Source organism: Motacilla alba, chromosome 1 (genome assembly GCF_015832195.1).
Source record: "Motacilla alba alba isolate MOTALB_02 chromosome 1, Motacilla_alba_V1.0_pri, whole genome shotgun sequence".
NCBI classification, from domain to species: domain Eukaryota; kingdom Metazoa; phylum Chordata; class Aves; order Passeriformes; family Motacillidae; genus Motacilla; species Motacilla alba.
This window is the reverse complement of record NC_052016.1, coordinates 54,055,290-54,073,082: the sequence shown is the minus strand read 5'-3', so window position 1 is coordinate 54,073,082 and position 17,793 is coordinate 54,055,290. Positions and strand designations below refer to the sequence as shown.

General features: G+C 35.8%; 1 protein-coding gene across 5 annotated transcripts in view; it reads right to left on the bottom strand.

Annotated features, from left to right (window-relative positions):
• SGCG (sarcoglycan gamma) overlaps positions 1–17,793 on the bottom strand; it is a 106,449-nt gene that overhangs the window by 17,526 nt on the left and 71,130 nt on the right. For all 5 annotated transcript variants that reach the window (XM_038159568.1, XM_038159559.1, XM_038159550.1 and 2 more), the window contains 2 exons: positions 10,106–10,225; positions 4,744–4,816 (listed from right to left, as the gene is read on the bottom strand). In XM_038159568.1, coding sequence (XP_038015496.1) covers positions 4,744–4,816; positions 10,106–10,225 — 193 coding nt within the window. The remainder of the gene's footprint in view (positions 1–4,743; positions 4,817–10,105; positions 10,226–17,793) is intronic.

Here is a 17,793-nt window from a genome sequence, read left to right as displayed (position 1 = left end):
TTTTAGTATATACCCATAAATTATTAAATACCCACATTCTGGTAACATATATCTCTCTATAAATTTATAATCATACTCTGACAAAACTTGACTCTCTGGAACAGTGATATCATTCCTGCTATAGAGCCTTCCAAAATCAAGAACAGTGGAATGATGTGGACCACTCTGAACTTGGATGTAAACCTTAGTTAAAAGACACTCTAAATACCACAAGCTGAGTGTACTAAAAGTGATTTCCCACAGGATTTGTGCCCAGAAGGCACAGTTGATGGCAGTCAGACAGCCATACACAGCAAATATGAGAACAAAGATAGTACTAATTTGTAAGCGTTACATTCATTATTCATAGTATACAGTTAGTTGATAAATGGAAAAATGCCACATTTGTAAGCACATTTTTGTAAGTTTGGGAAATGCAAATGCTTGGCTCAGAAACATTGTTTTGAGATTTAAAGAGTATTGATGATCCACTGTGTTCCCTCAGAAAACCACAAGCCATGTAGACTGCAAGAAGCAAACAGTATCAAAATGACAAAACTATGTATGAACTCCATGTTATTTAAGGATACAAAATTTAGGAGGAATACAGGAATAGGCTAAATAATATTCTAAGCTGTTTTAAGTTATCAGAAAAATATGTTAGCATCAGACTGGAAAAATGTCTAAACTTAGACACCAGTTTTTACAGAGAATGTTATTTGATAACAGGAGATATAAAAAGGTATGTGCTGGCATGAAACTCAGGATAATATCAGAAGAGGCTATTTCCAGAGCTTAACATGGAACCTGGGGAAAAGATGGCTTTTAGGGAACTGTTATAAATGTCTCTGTCTACATCATCTAGTTCCAGTAGTTACTGTTACAGATTTTTGACCTACATTTTGGGTCACAAGGTATGTATCTGAACATGAGCTTTCCTAATTCTGTTTAAATTCAGGTTTTTCTGGGAAGGAAGAGACCTGTTTTCCATTAAATCTTTGCTGTGATCCAGTTACAGGTGTCAGCTAAATAAATTCTTGGGAAGCACCAGGAGATCTGACTGAGGCAAGTTCTCAAGGTGCCAAATACATACCAAAGTCCAAGGCCTCATGAAGGGCTATGGAAAAGGCTACAAAATAGCTTGGCAGGAATAAAGAGCTGGATCTTGGCAATCACTGACATATTTCCATTCTCACCATGACAACTGGCTGTTTTTAACCAGGTGCCTCCTCAGTGCTGTTTGTCTGGGACAGATATTTCCTGAATATATCCAAACCTCCCTGGTGACTCTCAACACGTCTTTGAGATGTCTGTCGGACACTTCTTACATGCAGGCCCCATTTTGAGGTGTCCACCTGGTCCTAAAGTCTTAACAAATTTTGTAAATTAAAACTATGGATCTTATTTAGATATAGGAAGTCCATTAAAGGTATTAAAAAGTAGGCAATGCTATTTTAGACTCAGGAAAGCTACAATCTTGAAATGTAGGTTTTGTTGTTGTAATTATTCCTACCAGTTGGAAGTAAGCGCGAGCACATCTCCTTTTCTTTATGAGTGAGTAAAAAATGTTATCTTTTAGACTGAAAAGGGCTCTATAATTTCCCTTCAAGTTGCAAATGAAAAGACAGTCACTGACCGCAGCATAATTGCATTGCTCTGTCTCAGTAAGTTAGCTATAAAAAGACACGTTCTAACACACACATCGCTTTGTTTCCAAAAAAGCAGTCTATCTTGAAATTGGGCATTTGGACAAGAAAGCCAGCAGAATGTGTAATTCAGAGGCCATTTGTGTCAGCTTTGTTTGAAATCCTACTCTAAATCTGAATGACAGAGAAAGAATGTGGCCCCTGTTCATATGACACGAGCTGAAAAATTACGAGCATTAATTAATAGCTTTCCAGCTCCTTGAAACCTGAAACTCCATTTGTATTGGATGGGGTTTCTCAAAACACTATTCCCCACATTTAATGCTGCAGACCATGGCACTTCATAACACATTCATCCAGCATATCACATCCACATGGCACAGCACAACCACTGAAGGAAAAATAGCAGAAGATTAATAGATGGTGGAAGTGTGGAGATAAGGCTCAAGTTAAGCAAATATGTTATATTAACTATAACTCGGTGCTTCCTACCCTAGTCTGGAAAGGAAGTATTTTCAAATCTAAAATAGGAAAGTCATACTTAAAATTGCATTTAAAATTTTCATATTGAAGTGCTTTTCAGTGGGTAGGTACCTGTATTTAACCATGTGGAATGAAACAGAATATTTAAGAAGTATTACAAAATATAATTTTTTTGGTAAGTTTGTCTGAACTCCTTCACAACAGAATGCATGAATTCTGCTTATGCTGACATTTAAGATTACCCTTCAAAGTAACCTTTTTCCAGCTTGACAAAATGGTATTCTCTGCCTACATCTTTATTTACCATCTGCACTGCAGACCAGTACATTTCCTTCTAAAACCCTTCCAGAAGCCCTTCATGAAAACATGAAATCATTGCCATCTCTGCTTTCAAACTTGACACTGATTATGACATAAAAAGAAAATAAAGGACTGAGGCATCCTGAACTTCTCTGGGTAAAGGCCTACCAGGACAGGAGAGAAAAGAGGGATGTTTTACAAGGGCATATAGTGATAGAGCAATGAGGAAAGATCTAGATTAGATATTGGGAAAAAATTCTTTGCTGTGAAGATAGTAGGGCACTGGAACAGGACGCCCAGAAAAGCTGTGGATGGTGGAGGTGTCCAAGGCCAGGTTGGGTGGGACTCTGAGCAACCTGGTCTGGCGGGAGGTGCACATGGCAGGAAGGGCTGGACCTTGATGATCTTTAAGATCCCTTCCAGCCCAAGCTATTCTATGCTGGTACAAGTGAGTGGTGTCTACATTGCACAGCCCAATGCCCACAAAATCAGTTTTCTTAGGGTGAAGCTAACTCAGTTTCTAGCACAGGTGTTTATCAGCTCTGTATTCATGTCAAATACAGTCACAAGTGTGTCAGTGGCCATGTCGCTAGTTCCCTGACATCACAATAATTAGTAGCAAACTTCTGTTAATTCTCGAAAAGTCTGTACTTCCCACTATTTTAAGTTAATCAAAGATAGAATTGAGTGGGATTTTATTTATTACATTTGAGCACTGCCAACAAATAGCAACATTCTAGATCAAAACATGTATTTATAGTTGACATGGTAAAAATCACTAAAGAGGTAAGCGCTGGGGTAAACTAATTCATGGAGGAAAACTTAAGGAACACTTTGAATTAAGCTCAGTGTTTTCCTTCCTACTGTTATCCTATTTGAAAAAGAGGCAGAAAAATTATACTAACAATAGTTGTATATAGTCAGGAACATTGTAACTGTTGTTAAACAAAAGTGCAAATAAGAACTTATAATGTAACAGTGCATAACAGATGTAAAATAAAACTACATTAAGCCTATAAAAATATGAATTGATTATGCATTTGAAGCAATGTAACAACCACAGAAAATAATAGATACGTATTCAATCAAAATTTGCAGAGAGCTTCTTGATTTTGCAATTAAAAAATTTGATTTCCTTCGTCACTGAAGTCAAGATGATCACAGAAAATGTCAAATTTACAACATAATGAATCCACTTCCTACAAAACCAGACAATGTACACTTAAAATGCAGAATATTGGTCAAAGTCTCTCACATTCAAATTCTACCATACCAGAAGAAACACATTTCTGAAAGTGGACATCAATATGTTAAAAATTATGCCTTGAGTTCATACTGTTTTCAAATGCAAGGACAACGTAAAGTAAATCTCAAATATAAAAGAGATAATCAAAATAATTATCTTAACAGTCTCTCTCATTTGTCATTCTCAATTTGCAAATTCAATTAGCAAGACACAGACAGTGTTTTTGAAAGCTTTCATCAGCCTCCACTACTCTCTAGTAGTTATCCCTATTGGAGAGAAAAACTAAAAAGAGAAATTATGACAAAAAAGTAGCAAACTGCCAAGGTATGAAAGGACAGAAATACAATCGTTAAAGAGATCCTCTTTCATTTCAAACCTTTCTTTGAACTAGCATATAAAATGAAAGATAACATGTTCATGAAGAGAATATAATTTGACTTTATTACCTCATCATAACCAGAATATTATAAACTAATTTGGGATATTCAAAATTAAATAGAATAATGCACAAAAAAAGGCTTTCCTTGAATTAACGAGCTCTGAAACATACAAAGTATTTAATAATGATTTTCTCAGCCCAAACTGCTTTTTAGTGATTTTTATGGTTTTTTCTTGATTTCACTTCTTTTCTTTTTACCATCTTCTCTGAGGCTGCCCCAACCAATTTTTAATTCTATTCATATATTAGAGCTTCATACATTTCCAAACTTTTCTTATTAGTCTGCTTCCTCCGATACTGGTTTTCAAAAACCTTGACTAATTACAGGTTGATGACCTACTTCAGACAAGCAACTTACATTGTAACAAAGTAGAAAAAGTCGTATTTCAAAGTCTTTCAAAACTGCAAATAGAAGTTTACAGAAAATCTTTCCACAGGGGTTTTAAATATATTCACCATCAGCAACTAACAATTCATAGTATATTTCAAATTGCAGAACAATATATATGATTTTGCTTCGAAATAGTAACTTGTCACATAAACCAGAAAAAAAGTTATTAGCAATTCTGTGTTGAAAATCATGTGTTCAAAAAATGTGAATATTTATAGAAAATAACATTTACTTATTAGATTTATGTATAAATTCTTACCTAAGCTGTTTAAAAGCTTCTGCTTTTACAAGTGGTGTTTCTACAGAATGTTCAAAAAGTGCCCCTTCAGGCCCTGAAAAAAAACCCAAAAAAACAAAAAACAAAAGAAGAAAAACACTGTAATGTAACAGTTCAAATATAACACAAAAATATCAAGAGTGGTTTTTTTTTAATATGGCCACTTTGATGTTGGACATCAAGAGAACACATTAGGAATTAAAAGACAATTGAAATATAGCTATGTTATTACCATTGCAGTATTGGTTGGACAAATACAATATAGAAGTAATGTAAATATACAGCTGTAAATTCTTAAAGTGGTCTGAAGACAGATAAATTTTAAACTACTTGTGGCAATAAGTAAATAAGATTTATACAATGTAACTTTCAATACAGTTAATAGAGATAATTAAACCCATACAAAATCTTTGCAAATGCTACAGTCCTAAATAATCATATTTATTTTAGACTGCTCCATGCATATCACAATTTCTGTCATATAGCTTTATCAAAGATTTTCCCCTATTTATAGGCAGACTTGCTGAATATGAAATGGTGTTTCTGCATGCAAAATGTTAATGATTATGGGATCAGATAGTTTACACCTTGATTGATATATGAGTAGTTTCATTCCAAAGAGGAAGAAACAGCGGGCACCCAGCCTCACCAGGAGCCTCCCTGTTGGACCTGAAAATCTTCCAAGGACCTCCATTTCTGCTCTCCTGAGTTATTAGCATTATTTCACCAGCCCGGTGACCACCTTCCACCTAAGCTCCACTAGGATCAGGAAATGAGCTGATGTAGGACAAAAGCCCCTCAGCAACAGAGAAAGCTCAAAAAAGCAGCTGAACACCACCGCCTAAAGTAAGAGTGGAGGCTTTCAGTTTCTGTTCCTTGGCTTTGTGAACACACTCATCAAAAATTGGAGAGGTCTCAGGTTGAGAGATCTTCTCCGGCTTTGAGGATTCACATACCTGAGCACTTTCCAGGTGAATATGTAGCAAGGCAATATATTTTAATAGTGAGGATATTAGTCAAGGTGGCTTGTCTGGCTGCTCTTTATGCCATTATCCTCCGGAAAGAATTCTGGGCTGTAGAAATTCCTACATTAGGGATTTGGGCTCTGTCTAGACAGAGAATGGCAATGGATGATTAAGAAGTGTGGTGCAGATTGTATAAATGTGGTATTAGGTTGTATTAAATGTGGTATAAAGGGAAAAAGAGAATTAAAAATTGGTTGGGGCAACCTCAGAGAGCATGGTAAAAGGAAAAGAAGTAAAATCAAGAAAAAACATTAAAACTAATATATTGCTGAGACAATTGATAGGAAGACTGTCTCTTCATGAGGGTTGCAGGAAAATTCTCAGATGTCCTGAGAAGGCATAAAATGTGCTGCTTTTTGAGAAGAGTTTTAGCTGAAATCCTGATTTCTTAGAATGAAATCTCCTTGGATGGAAGAGAAGTACACAAGATACAGAAATTACCATATTAAATCACTGATTTACTAAGCTTGAATTTAAATTTTATTTAGTGTTGATACTCTTCTCATAAATTTAAATAGATTAATCTTTCTGTAAATTACAAACTGGCATGAATATAATACTGGAAAATATAAAGTTTATTAATTCAGACAGAGCTTTAACCCTGCTTCATTAACATTTCATTTCATGTTCATTAACATTAAGAATATTCTGCAGCTTATGGAATTAAAAATGTTTATCAGAAAATGCTAATTTGGTACAACTAAGATATTTTGCAGGGATATTCTGATACGTTAAAAGTGCAGATCTGGGGACAAGATTTAGTGGTAGACTTAGCAGTGCTGGGTTAATGGTTCAGCTTGGTGATCTTAAGAATTCTTTTCCAACCTAAGTGATTCTATGATCCCATGATTCTATAAAGACAAGTAAGTGGTTACAGAGACTCAGTTTCATGGAAATAGAGGCTAATGGAAGAAAGAGAACAGGAAACACCAGTGTTAATGTTCTGGGCAGTGGGCAGATGGTGTAAAGTGGAATGAAAAGGCTTATTTCCATATTCTAGAGCTGTCACCTCTAAGCAAGAATAAAACCTTGCCTTTAATGTAAGTAAAACTTCTTCATCAAACAGCATTAACAGTATGCCACTAAAAGAAAAAAAAAATCTTAGGGCAACCTTTTTTGGAAAATGGTCCTAAATTGATTTCCTGTCTTCGTTTCTTAGTTTAACTGTGATAAGACTATTACTATATTTACTATTTTATAGGCTACTGTTTATAAAGATATTGTAATTCATTCCTAAAATACATAAGAACAAGATACTAATTTTCTCAATGACAGGACTGAAGTCAGCAAGATTCATTAACACCCCACGCACCCTATCAGGCAAGGACCATTTGCCTCCTCAAAGCCTAACAGAATGTTTACTCATACCCTCAGATTGCCTCCTACTTAACTTACCTTCTGAGCGGAAGTGTTTAAATTAAACACACACTGTCACACTGCACTTCAGCATTAACTACGCAAACTGAAAACCTTTGCACAGAACAGAGCAAAGACTCCAGGGGATTTTTATAAAAGACAAACAAGCAGAAGGGCAAGTAGTAAACTGGAAAAAGGGTGATATAAATATGCTTCTCCATAAAAAACCTGATCCTCTCTGCCCTGCCAGCTTTTCTTTAAGGAAAAAAAAAAAGTGTAGGTGTGGCACTCGGTGATGTGATTTAGAGGTGAACATAGCAGTGTTAGGTTCATGGTTGGATGTTATATTAGAGATCTTCTATGTTTCTATGAGCCTGCCATGACGACATTATAAAGCCAGTCAATACAGTTACAAGGTGGTTTCACTGTCACCAGTGCCAGCTGAATGTACAAAACCTTCCCAGAACAAAACATAGATGTTCAGTACTGCCACAGCAACATAATAAATGCCTGCAAAACACAGGTCCTTACTGAAATAATGTTGAAGAGGATGCAGTTTTTGTCCATGCTCCTTCAGGAGCAATCATTTTCACAAAGGGTTAAACCCAGCTTCAGTTTCATATACACTGAGATGTGTCTGTGATGTAGATGTCACAGATGAACCAGAGGCAGTGTTTCTTTGCCTCCTCCTATGTCCTTACTGTCACAGGCATCCTGCCTGGCCTCCAGCTGCCACGATCACAGGAAGTGTCTCTTGGAGATAAAGTGATGCCATGTGGTGTCTCACACAGCCTAGGGTGTTTCATACGCAGCTGGATGTTAATGTTTGAGCACGTGAGCTCAGCCTCTATCCACTATACCCAAGGGAGATGACAAGCCCTGGAGCCCTCCCCAAAGCAGAGAAGAGCATTTGGTGGGTACAAGAGCTCTGCCTGGGGCAGGTGCTGGCATCTCTCCGTGCCCCAGGGAAATGTGACCACCCAGATCTGCCAGTGACCCTGTGGGGTATTGGAGGCACGTTCCTGGTTGAGGCCTTCCCCAGGCATTTGCTCTTCTTTGATTTGCACTGTTCCATTCTACACAGGGGCCCGAGAATGTCTGACTGAAATAGTATATGTTGAAACATACTAATTGTAGGAAAATGACAATTCTTGAGGTGTTGGATTGGATTATATTACTCTTAGACATTTTCCTTTGTCTTGAAATAGCGTAAATCATACACATTTGCTCTCTGCTACATTATATTTTACTTGAAAACTTTCAGGTTTTCTAAAAAATCATTACTGAGCTTTTCATCATTCACATAAATAAGGAGAAGTAAAATGAAATAGCTCACTACACTGTACATAAAAAACTGCAAAATGTTCTTTATGTATTTTAAACCAAGGATTATCTGTTTTTTATGGTATGAACTTTCCAAAATTTATTTCACATTGATCTTGTTCTCTATCTAAAATGTTTAAAAATAGTCTCAGTATATATTAGTGTTACTAATTTATCCTTCATGCTAATAGTATCATTTAAATCACAATAATTTATCCTTCATGCTAATAGTATCATTTAAATCACAATTTTAATAAATTAATTTGAAGCAAAGTAGGCATGAATCTCCTCTCACATTAATTTTACACTGAAATAACCTCACTGACTTTAATGTATTTGCTTTTGAATTTTACTACAGTATAAAAAAGAAACAGGCAATGTGTCTTAGTACAATATCTGCTGAAGTAAATAATTATCAATGCACTGTAAAGATTAATATTGGATGAGTGAGTCATTAATATTAGCATAACAATTTCAACTCGTGTATGAATGATTTTTACTTACTTTGAGCAGAGACAGACCTTTTCCAAATCAGTTAACAATTATGCAGTTTTTCATATCTTTGTTAAACACACTTTCTATTAAAGTTTAGCATCCCTTGGGCAAACAATAATTATTTGATATGGTTTCCTGGTTAAACAAAGTTGTAATTTCAATTAGGTTAAAAAGTAAAAAACCTTAAGATAAGACCCTCAGGCGTAAACAAAATTTATTAACACAATTATTATAACTTAACTTTGGCTTTGAAACACTAATTGTATAGTTACTACCATATTTATAGTTTTGACAGTGAAATAATATGAATCTACTCATTGAAATGAAGACCTCAAGATTTCAGAGGACCAGTAGTTAGTGAAGGCCAAACATGACAGTTGCAATCAGGTAAAAAAAAATGTTAAAAAATTAATTGAAAAGAAATTACAGAATAATTTCAATATTTCCTTTGATGGATTCTTCTGCTCAAAGAGAAATCACACCTTGATGTATCTATTTTAATGCCACCTGGAAAATGAAGGTTGACTTTATCAGGTTGTATGAAAGGAAGTAGCTTTTCATGTGATAACTTTGACATATTACTTTGTAAATGAGTACTTCAGTGATTTGAAGAAACAGCCTAAGACAAACTTTTCTCTTGACAGGTGACATTTAAGATATACTACAAATATCTTCCTGTGACATATGTGCTACTCACAGAACAGAAATACAGTAGCTTTCACTTTGAAAGATAAAACCATATAAAAATATCAGAGAGATATTTCTCTCCCTAAAGTTTTCACAGATCCGACTCATTACTACTCAGAATGGAATATCTAGAATTTTTTCAGCTTTAGACAGCATGCACTAGAAACATTAAATAATTCATAAAAAGATGGACCACTACAGTTCCAGCTATTAATGGCTTTAAAATAAAACACACACATATTTACACATTTTATAAAATATTTACACATTTTACATATATATATATATAAATTCTTACTGATTATTTATTGGAAAAAGTCAGATTATCTTCATATTTCTGTTTCCTAATGAGGTAAAACAAGAACTTGCATTCACACATAAAAACATATTTAAAAATGCCATTCTTATTGTGCCTTTCATATGGGTATTATCTGAGCATTTATTAAACCATTACAAACCTGTGACTCGAAGCTTATCAGTGCCAATTACAACTTCATTTTCATCCACTGTAAAAAGTGGCTTTCCATCCTTTGAGTTGATCTGAAATTGCTGACTGTGGAATTCTACCATTTTAGGACCTGCAAAACACAGTAGAATAATGGAATAATTTAATCATATTTCTTCAATTTTATATATAAATTAATAATTTAAATTGGTGTGTTAACAATGCAGTGACTCATTTAAGTACATTGAAGGGCACGAAGCACTCAGATATTCTAAGGATACTGAACTTGTAAGTTCTGGAATTGGTTAAGTCTATTTACATATTTACATGATATAATTTGTTGTTCAAAACCATGCCTTGGAATCTTCCTTTGTAGTTGGGTTTCCAGGGAATCCAGAAAATCCCACACAAATTGATCCAGATTAACATTCATCCCCTTGGTGTTGAAACAGTTTTGATCAAATGAATCTATCTTTTTTTTTTTTTTTTTTTTTTAACAGAAACTAATTATCAAAGTCTTTGCAGCATCATCCCTTTTCATTAGGAAGGCTCAAATGCTGCAAAATTACAAACATCTCATGTAAGAACAGGATCTCAGCTCTTCCTAAGAGATGCCAGTTTGGCTCCACATATCTAACAAATGCTACTGATCATGTTCTTAAGGGTTTCAAGAAGCTAAGAGAATATTTGCAATTTATTCTGGTACTCCAAAAATGAAAATAATATGAGCAAGAGAGTCTGTGCATAGTTCCAGATCCTAAATTCACTAAAACATCATATTCTACAGTATTGGCTTGGTAAACAGATAAAAATCAAACCCTTAATATTCCCTCTTCTAACAACCTGATCAATTAAAATTCACACCACATCGAGCCTGAATATCTATTACATAGAGTTGTCATCATAAATCTATATTCAGAATTGAAATTACAGAGAATGGTCAAAGCAGTTAAGACTCCTTTTCAGTGATTTTTAATAAATGCATTTCATAGATGATCCACAGGACTGAGAGGCACTGAACTGCTTCCTTCCCATTAAGAACCTGTTTTCCCATGTCTGCTCCCATAAATGTTAAATATATTCCAGGCAGTAATTCTCAAAAGAAATAGGATTTTTTCTCTTTTTTTTAGCTCCTATGTCAAAGGGGCATTAAATATATGCAGGTATTTCACAAAATCTGGTTGGTAGCTGTATGAGAGAAGTACACCATGAGGCTCCATACAAATTGCTTATTGCTTCACTCAGCAGATGCAAAACATTGATTTTAACTGTCCACTAAACACAAATAAATAGTTAGAGAAGACAAAATGTCCTAAACTAGGGCAACAATTTTAAGGCATAAAACCCAATACTGATTCTACCTGAAAATGGTCAGGATAGAGGGCTGAGCTCTGCATTACATTATGCTCTGCAGCACATGTGCACCCAAGCACAGCCTAATGGACCCCAATTTGGCTCTTCTCTAAAGCGATTCTGAAGCCCGTGACTATTTCTGAGAAGTGAGTTACAAAAAATGAGAACGGAAAATATCTTTGTCAACTGAAAAGGCCTTAAGGAGTATTAAAAAAAAAATTACAGCAAAAGAAACAGTTCTGGGTAAGTGATACAGGTATGGATCCCTATCAAAAGTTTCCTAGAGAATCTTGGTTAAGGTTTTATTTAAGATCCTTCCAACTCAAGCCATTTTATGGTTTAGTGATTAATTGTTCCTGTTTGTGCCCAGCAACAATAATGAAACTGGCCTTTTATGTAGTGTAGCTAGATCCTTGTGTTTTCAAAGAAATCAAAGGCCTGAGTAAAATGCATATTATTAACTTTACCAATGCTGCAGGGGCTGGTCCCTCATCCTTCCCATTCAACCAACCCAATGATTTTAAAAGCTGGCTTAATTAAGGAGAAACTCTGCAGGCATTGTGAGAGCACTCACTGAACATTCTATATGTTCCAAAGGAACTATAACTCATCTCTCTTTGAAACTCCAACTCATGGCCTTGCCCATGCTGGACTTGCATTCAGACTGTTTGATCCTGGACCTTGCACACTTGAAGAAGTCTTTAACAAGAATCTTTAAGTCCACAGTTTTCTTAACTAATGTGAGACAAGGACTGTCCTATAGATAATCTTCAATATCAGAGAATGGTATGAATAATAACTGATGTATTTTGAATCTTAAGAGAGAATGCTAGGATAAACAAAATTCAAGTATATGTTTTATTCATGCTAGAGATGAGAGATCTCAGGGTTTCAAAAAGAAATAATAGGCTTTTACATAAACGGGAATAAGTTTATGTAATGAAAAGTAGCCATTAATTTCTCTTAATGGTATTCCACAATACACATAAACTAGCTATATTGCAATAACACTAATTGTATTATAATCCCAGTGAGATTAATTTTCAACTCACAAACAGCAGCCAAACTCAGTATCTGAAAGTGTAATCTTCTAATGCCTAAATGTGTGTTGCTTACCACCCTAGTGTATTAACTACATATAAGTCAACTAATACTATATAATCATATTTGCTGATAAAATCCTACAAATAAAAATGCAATCTGACAATGCAGGTTGTAGAAAGTATTTATTTTCTGATTGCTGTCAGATGCGCCACACGAATTTCTAGGTCAATGGGTTATCCTTGTTAATCAGGCTGATCACTGCCTATTGTTTCTGTGTGTTTTCTCCTTTAACGTGCAGCCCTGAAGCAGATCTTGTATGTGATCTTCATATCACATATCTCTTGACACTGAGGATGCTGCTTTAAATGGTGAATTTTTTTACCTAAAAGAAACTGACATGCTGCTAAAGAGTCTTTATTTTCATTTGTCCTCATGCTTTACTTCCCTAGAGATTTTCCAGGGAAGGAGGCTCTTTTGTTTAGTGACTCCATTTCAGTTAAAAGCATTTTAATAAACTGTCTTTTACTGCTACACAACCTTTGAATTCCAGGCCAATACAAATATAGATGTACCAGACAGCAAAGGATCTTCTGTCAAAAACAGGGCCAGCCATAAAATAAATATCTGCAAATGCTTAATGCCAATGAAATCTGAGGAGTCTGAAATTTGTAGAGTCTGCCTACATGTCACCAGCAGATAGACTCTTCAAATAGTTCTGCCAAATACTAAGCATTTTTAGTGTGTCTTTAGATCTTTCAGAAGAAAAGGCTTTCCAACATTGTATTTACTTATATCATTAAGTAATTTAATATCTTTTATTTTCTTATTTTCTTTTCTTGTCTGCCATTTCTAATTAACCTATGGCTGTTAGCTACTCTGTATGCTTTGCTCTTCTTCTACTACCTAGAATCACTGAAGTATTGGGTATGAACCAAAATCCTGCGTGCTCTTTGGTATTCCCATGCAATTTCCTTTTTTAGTTAATTTTTATTAAACTAAAACACCTTACTTAAAATAAGATCTCATTAAAAATGTATTAAAAATGTAATACTCCTACAGATTCAGTTCTCATTCCATGTATGATAGAATACAATACCAATAAATGTAGAGTCCTTACTTTCAGAAAATTAGTTAATTTTCATATGGAAGGGTATGGTATTTCATTAGAACAAAGGTATTATTATGGAGAATATGCAGCACATTGCACATACACATTCTATGTAACATACATCTCTCATAGGTTGGAACAACAACTCTAATACATTAATAGAACACTTGCTGCTCCTGTTTTCCCTTTTTCTCTCAGTTCTCCTTTTATGCAATGGATGAAACAATTATGTCCTCTCAGATCAAAGTAAGAGTGCCTTACTGTCACCACTGCTAATACTTTGTTGTGATCTGTGATTGAACACAAGTTTAGAGATCTTGAAAAATTGGTCACCTTTTCTCACAGGCTTAATGAATCTAAATTTTGTTGCATGATGAAGAACTTCAACAGGAAAAGCTGAAACACACAGTCCTCAGACAGATAAGGTGAAAAGGAAAATACTAAAGGAGATGAGGCATGATAATATGAAACCGTGTATGCAGAGAGGATAACTGATCCGAGCCTCTCATTCCTAAGTGAGTACTTTACTTTATCGTCTGTATAATGGATATTCTTCTTCCCCTTTTCCTCTTTTTTTTAAAAAAAAAGAAAGTCATGAATGCATTTTCATAAGGTCAACTCGTGCACTGTGTTTCAGCAGTATTCTAAGCATACCTACTGGATCTGGGCAGAGGACAGTATGAGAGGATCAGCTGAACAGATGGGGCATGATTCACTTCACAACATCGCTGTCTAGTATCGTTATACATTCTTTCGTGTTCTCTGTCTGGCCTTCAGCTTATTTCAGATGTCCTAGAGTGTCTACGACTTCTATATCAGACCAGAAAGTCTGACATGGGGTCTGTAAGCAACGTGAGCCCTGCCAGCATGTCAGCTGAAGACTGGGAATCACAGAAGAATGCAAGCCAGAGGTCACCTCTCTATGTCCTACCTCCTAATCACAGCAGGGTCAGCTCAGTTGGAAGTTAGATAAAGGTGCTCCGGGTCTTGTCCAGGTGAAATTTTAATACCTCTGAGGAAGGTGATTTATCAGCCTCCCTGAGCAGTCTGTTCCCATGGTTATCGATGGAACAGTGGTGATTCTCCCCCACCCCTTCTATCCAGTTGCATTTTGCCTCTCTGCAACCTGTGACCATTGCCTTTTGCCCTCTTGCTGGGCAAATCAAGCCTGGATTCATGCTAATGATTGGACAGCAGGAAATGGCCTCAACCAAGCGAGGTTCAGGTTTGATATTAGGAAAAAGTTTCTCCACTGAGGAGTGGTTAAACCCTGGAACAGGCTACCCAGGGAAGTGAGTTCAAAAATGTTCAAAAAATAAGTAGATGCGGCACTTTGTGATATGCTGTAGTTGGCATGGTGGTATTTGGTCAAAGGTTGGACTTGACCTTGGAGGTCTTTTTCAACCTTAATGATTCTATGATTTATTTTGTCTCTAGCCCTCCTAGTATCAGGTGCCAGTTAGAAACTCTCCTTAAGCTTTCTCTTCTTGCAGGTTAAACAAACACAACCTTTTCAGACTCTTACACTTCATGTGCTCCCACTCCCTGGCCAGCTGAGCAGCTCCCTGTGGGTGCCGCCTCCACTGGCTCGTAGCTCTGTCCCACTGGAGAGAGTCTACAGTATTCCAGCCACAGCCTCCCAGGAGATGGATGGTGCAGCCCAGTGTGCTCCTGGTGCTCATTGCCACAAGGCTACACTGCAAGTGCATGTTCAAGCTGTCCATCAGGATTGGGGGTGTCTTCTGCACACCTGCTGCACAAAGACGGGGTGTGGCTCCTCCTTTGGGCAGTAGCTGCCATCAGGGTTCAAAACTGCTGTTGCATTTGAAGTGACTAGGATTTTAGACTGTCTTAGATTCTAGTCTCAGTATCAGTCTTAGATTATAGTCTCAGTAAATTTCAGCTGCTTTAAGCTAACCTTCACAAATTCATTTAGCATTAGCCACTGCCAAAAATTCTATTATTTTTGGTGTAGAAACTGTCCTCACCTTTAGCAGTAACTATTACCTTCCAATTACCACCCAATTACTTATGTTAATTATTACTGTACCACTGAAACCAAAATATATTTGGGATTGGAAATTTAATAAAACTGTTAAAACTGAGAAGGTTACAAAACCATAATAATTCCCATTTTTTCACTTACTTTGAATTATTTCCTCCCATTGGAATAAAGAGACAGTGAAGCTACTCAGATGAGTGATTGCTCCCTGATAAGAGACAAGTATCCCCCAAATGGTTATTTTCCAAATAAAAAATGGCTTCCCAAATATTAGTTTGTTTTTTGGTTGTTTTTTTTTGGTTTTTTTTTTTTTCCAGAGCCAAACTCTGCAGAATTATGTCCTCTTCTAGACTAAGTGAGAAGAAAAGTGACAACATAGGATTCAAGTTCCCTGGGCCAGGTTAAATTTTCCCTTAATGTGATGCTGTCAGGTTTAACAAGTCAGCAATGCACGTTATCATAGAATCGCAGAATGCTCTAGGTTGGAAGGGACTTTAAAGAATGTGTAGTTTCAACCCCCTGAAATGGGAAGGGGTATCTTCCACTAGATAAGGTTTCTCAAAGCTCCATCCAAGCCTGGCCTTGAACACTTCCAGGGATGGGGCAGCTACAGCTTCTCTGGGCACACTGTTCCAGTGCTCTTCCACCCTCACCTTAACTATCTGATTAACTCCTAGAGGATGTTTTAATTCTGGCTTAAGTCAGTCTGTCTGACTGTGAACATCATCATGAATTTCTTCATAAAGATTGTCATATTTGGGGACAGGGTGTGCATACCTTGCTATGGTAAGCATCTTACTCTACATGGTGCTTAGACCATCAATGGTGTTTTTTTTCAGAAGAGGATACTTTTCCTTTGAGTCTAAATATTAAACTGCAGTTTGATTTGCTTAGCTAGCTCTCATTTAAACACATCTTGAATATTTCTTACTGTTTTCTGCTACTTGTTTTAATTCTTTTCAACATGATATACATTCAAATACTCAATGTATTCGAATACTCAATGGTCACAAAAGAATAAAAGCATTTTCATTTAATGCATATTAAAAAACATGTGCATTTAATGCGTATTTTCTTAAAAAGGAGAATTGGTTAAAAAGTCTGTAGAAGGTTTTAGCAGCCACCCGCCACTCTCTAAATCTTATCCATCTAACCAAATTTTGCTTTTAAATAAACTAGCATGTATGTCTTTATGTGATCAGATTCACTGATAGCTAAAATTTTTATACTCTAGGAAGTAAACATTCCTACTTTAAACCCCTTCGAATAAATATTCTAAATTCTTGATCACAGAAATACTTTATCACCTCAAAAATACTTCAATGAATTTTCAGATTTATCCTTCTATTAATTGCTCCTGTGTTGTATCTTCCTTTCTTATAGCCCAGCTGGTCACCAATTAAAGTTGTGCAAATAATCATCTTGCAGACAAAGATCTTCAAGGAATAAGTTTCTTAAAGATAAGAAAGAATTTATTTGGACAAAAATGGGATTTTTAATGAAGGACTTCTGGGAAAAATAAAGAAGGAAAAGCTAAATGATTTTACAATGTCATTAAGTTTATGAAACTGGCTTCAGGGTTTTCCCTGTGGAAACAAGATCAAACTCTTCTTAGAGTCATCATGCTTCCTTAGCACTGTTTTCTTCCTCCTATGTCTCTTATGAAAAAATGCAATCACTTGAAAAGAAATAATAAAGTGCTGATAAGAAACCTCTACATGATTTGACTTTGGAAAGCAGTAGTTTTCTAAATGGCAATTATCAGTGCTAAAGCAATGTATGAGGCACTGACACTGATCTGTTTCCTCAGAATGTTGTTCCAGTCTGAAAAAAGAGATACCACAAATACTCTCATTGTAACAGCTGTTCAGATTAATGTTACAGACATGAAAAGAGTCTCTAAGCAGAATTTTGACTGTAATTCTGTTTTCACACTGCATAAGCCATTTGGACTTTCACCATATTCCCATGTCTTCTGAGTGAAGCTGATTTCATGCTTAACAATGCAGAACAGCTTCATAATCCAACTATCTAAATAAATTCCTACAAGTTTTAGACACTTTAAACTGAACCCCTGACCTAAGCTACTGATGGTTACTATTCCTTGGTGTAAAAAAACTGAACTAGGACAAGGATCAGCAATCCATTCTACTGGAATCTGTTCTCACAAACCTTTCATGACTTTAGAAACCTC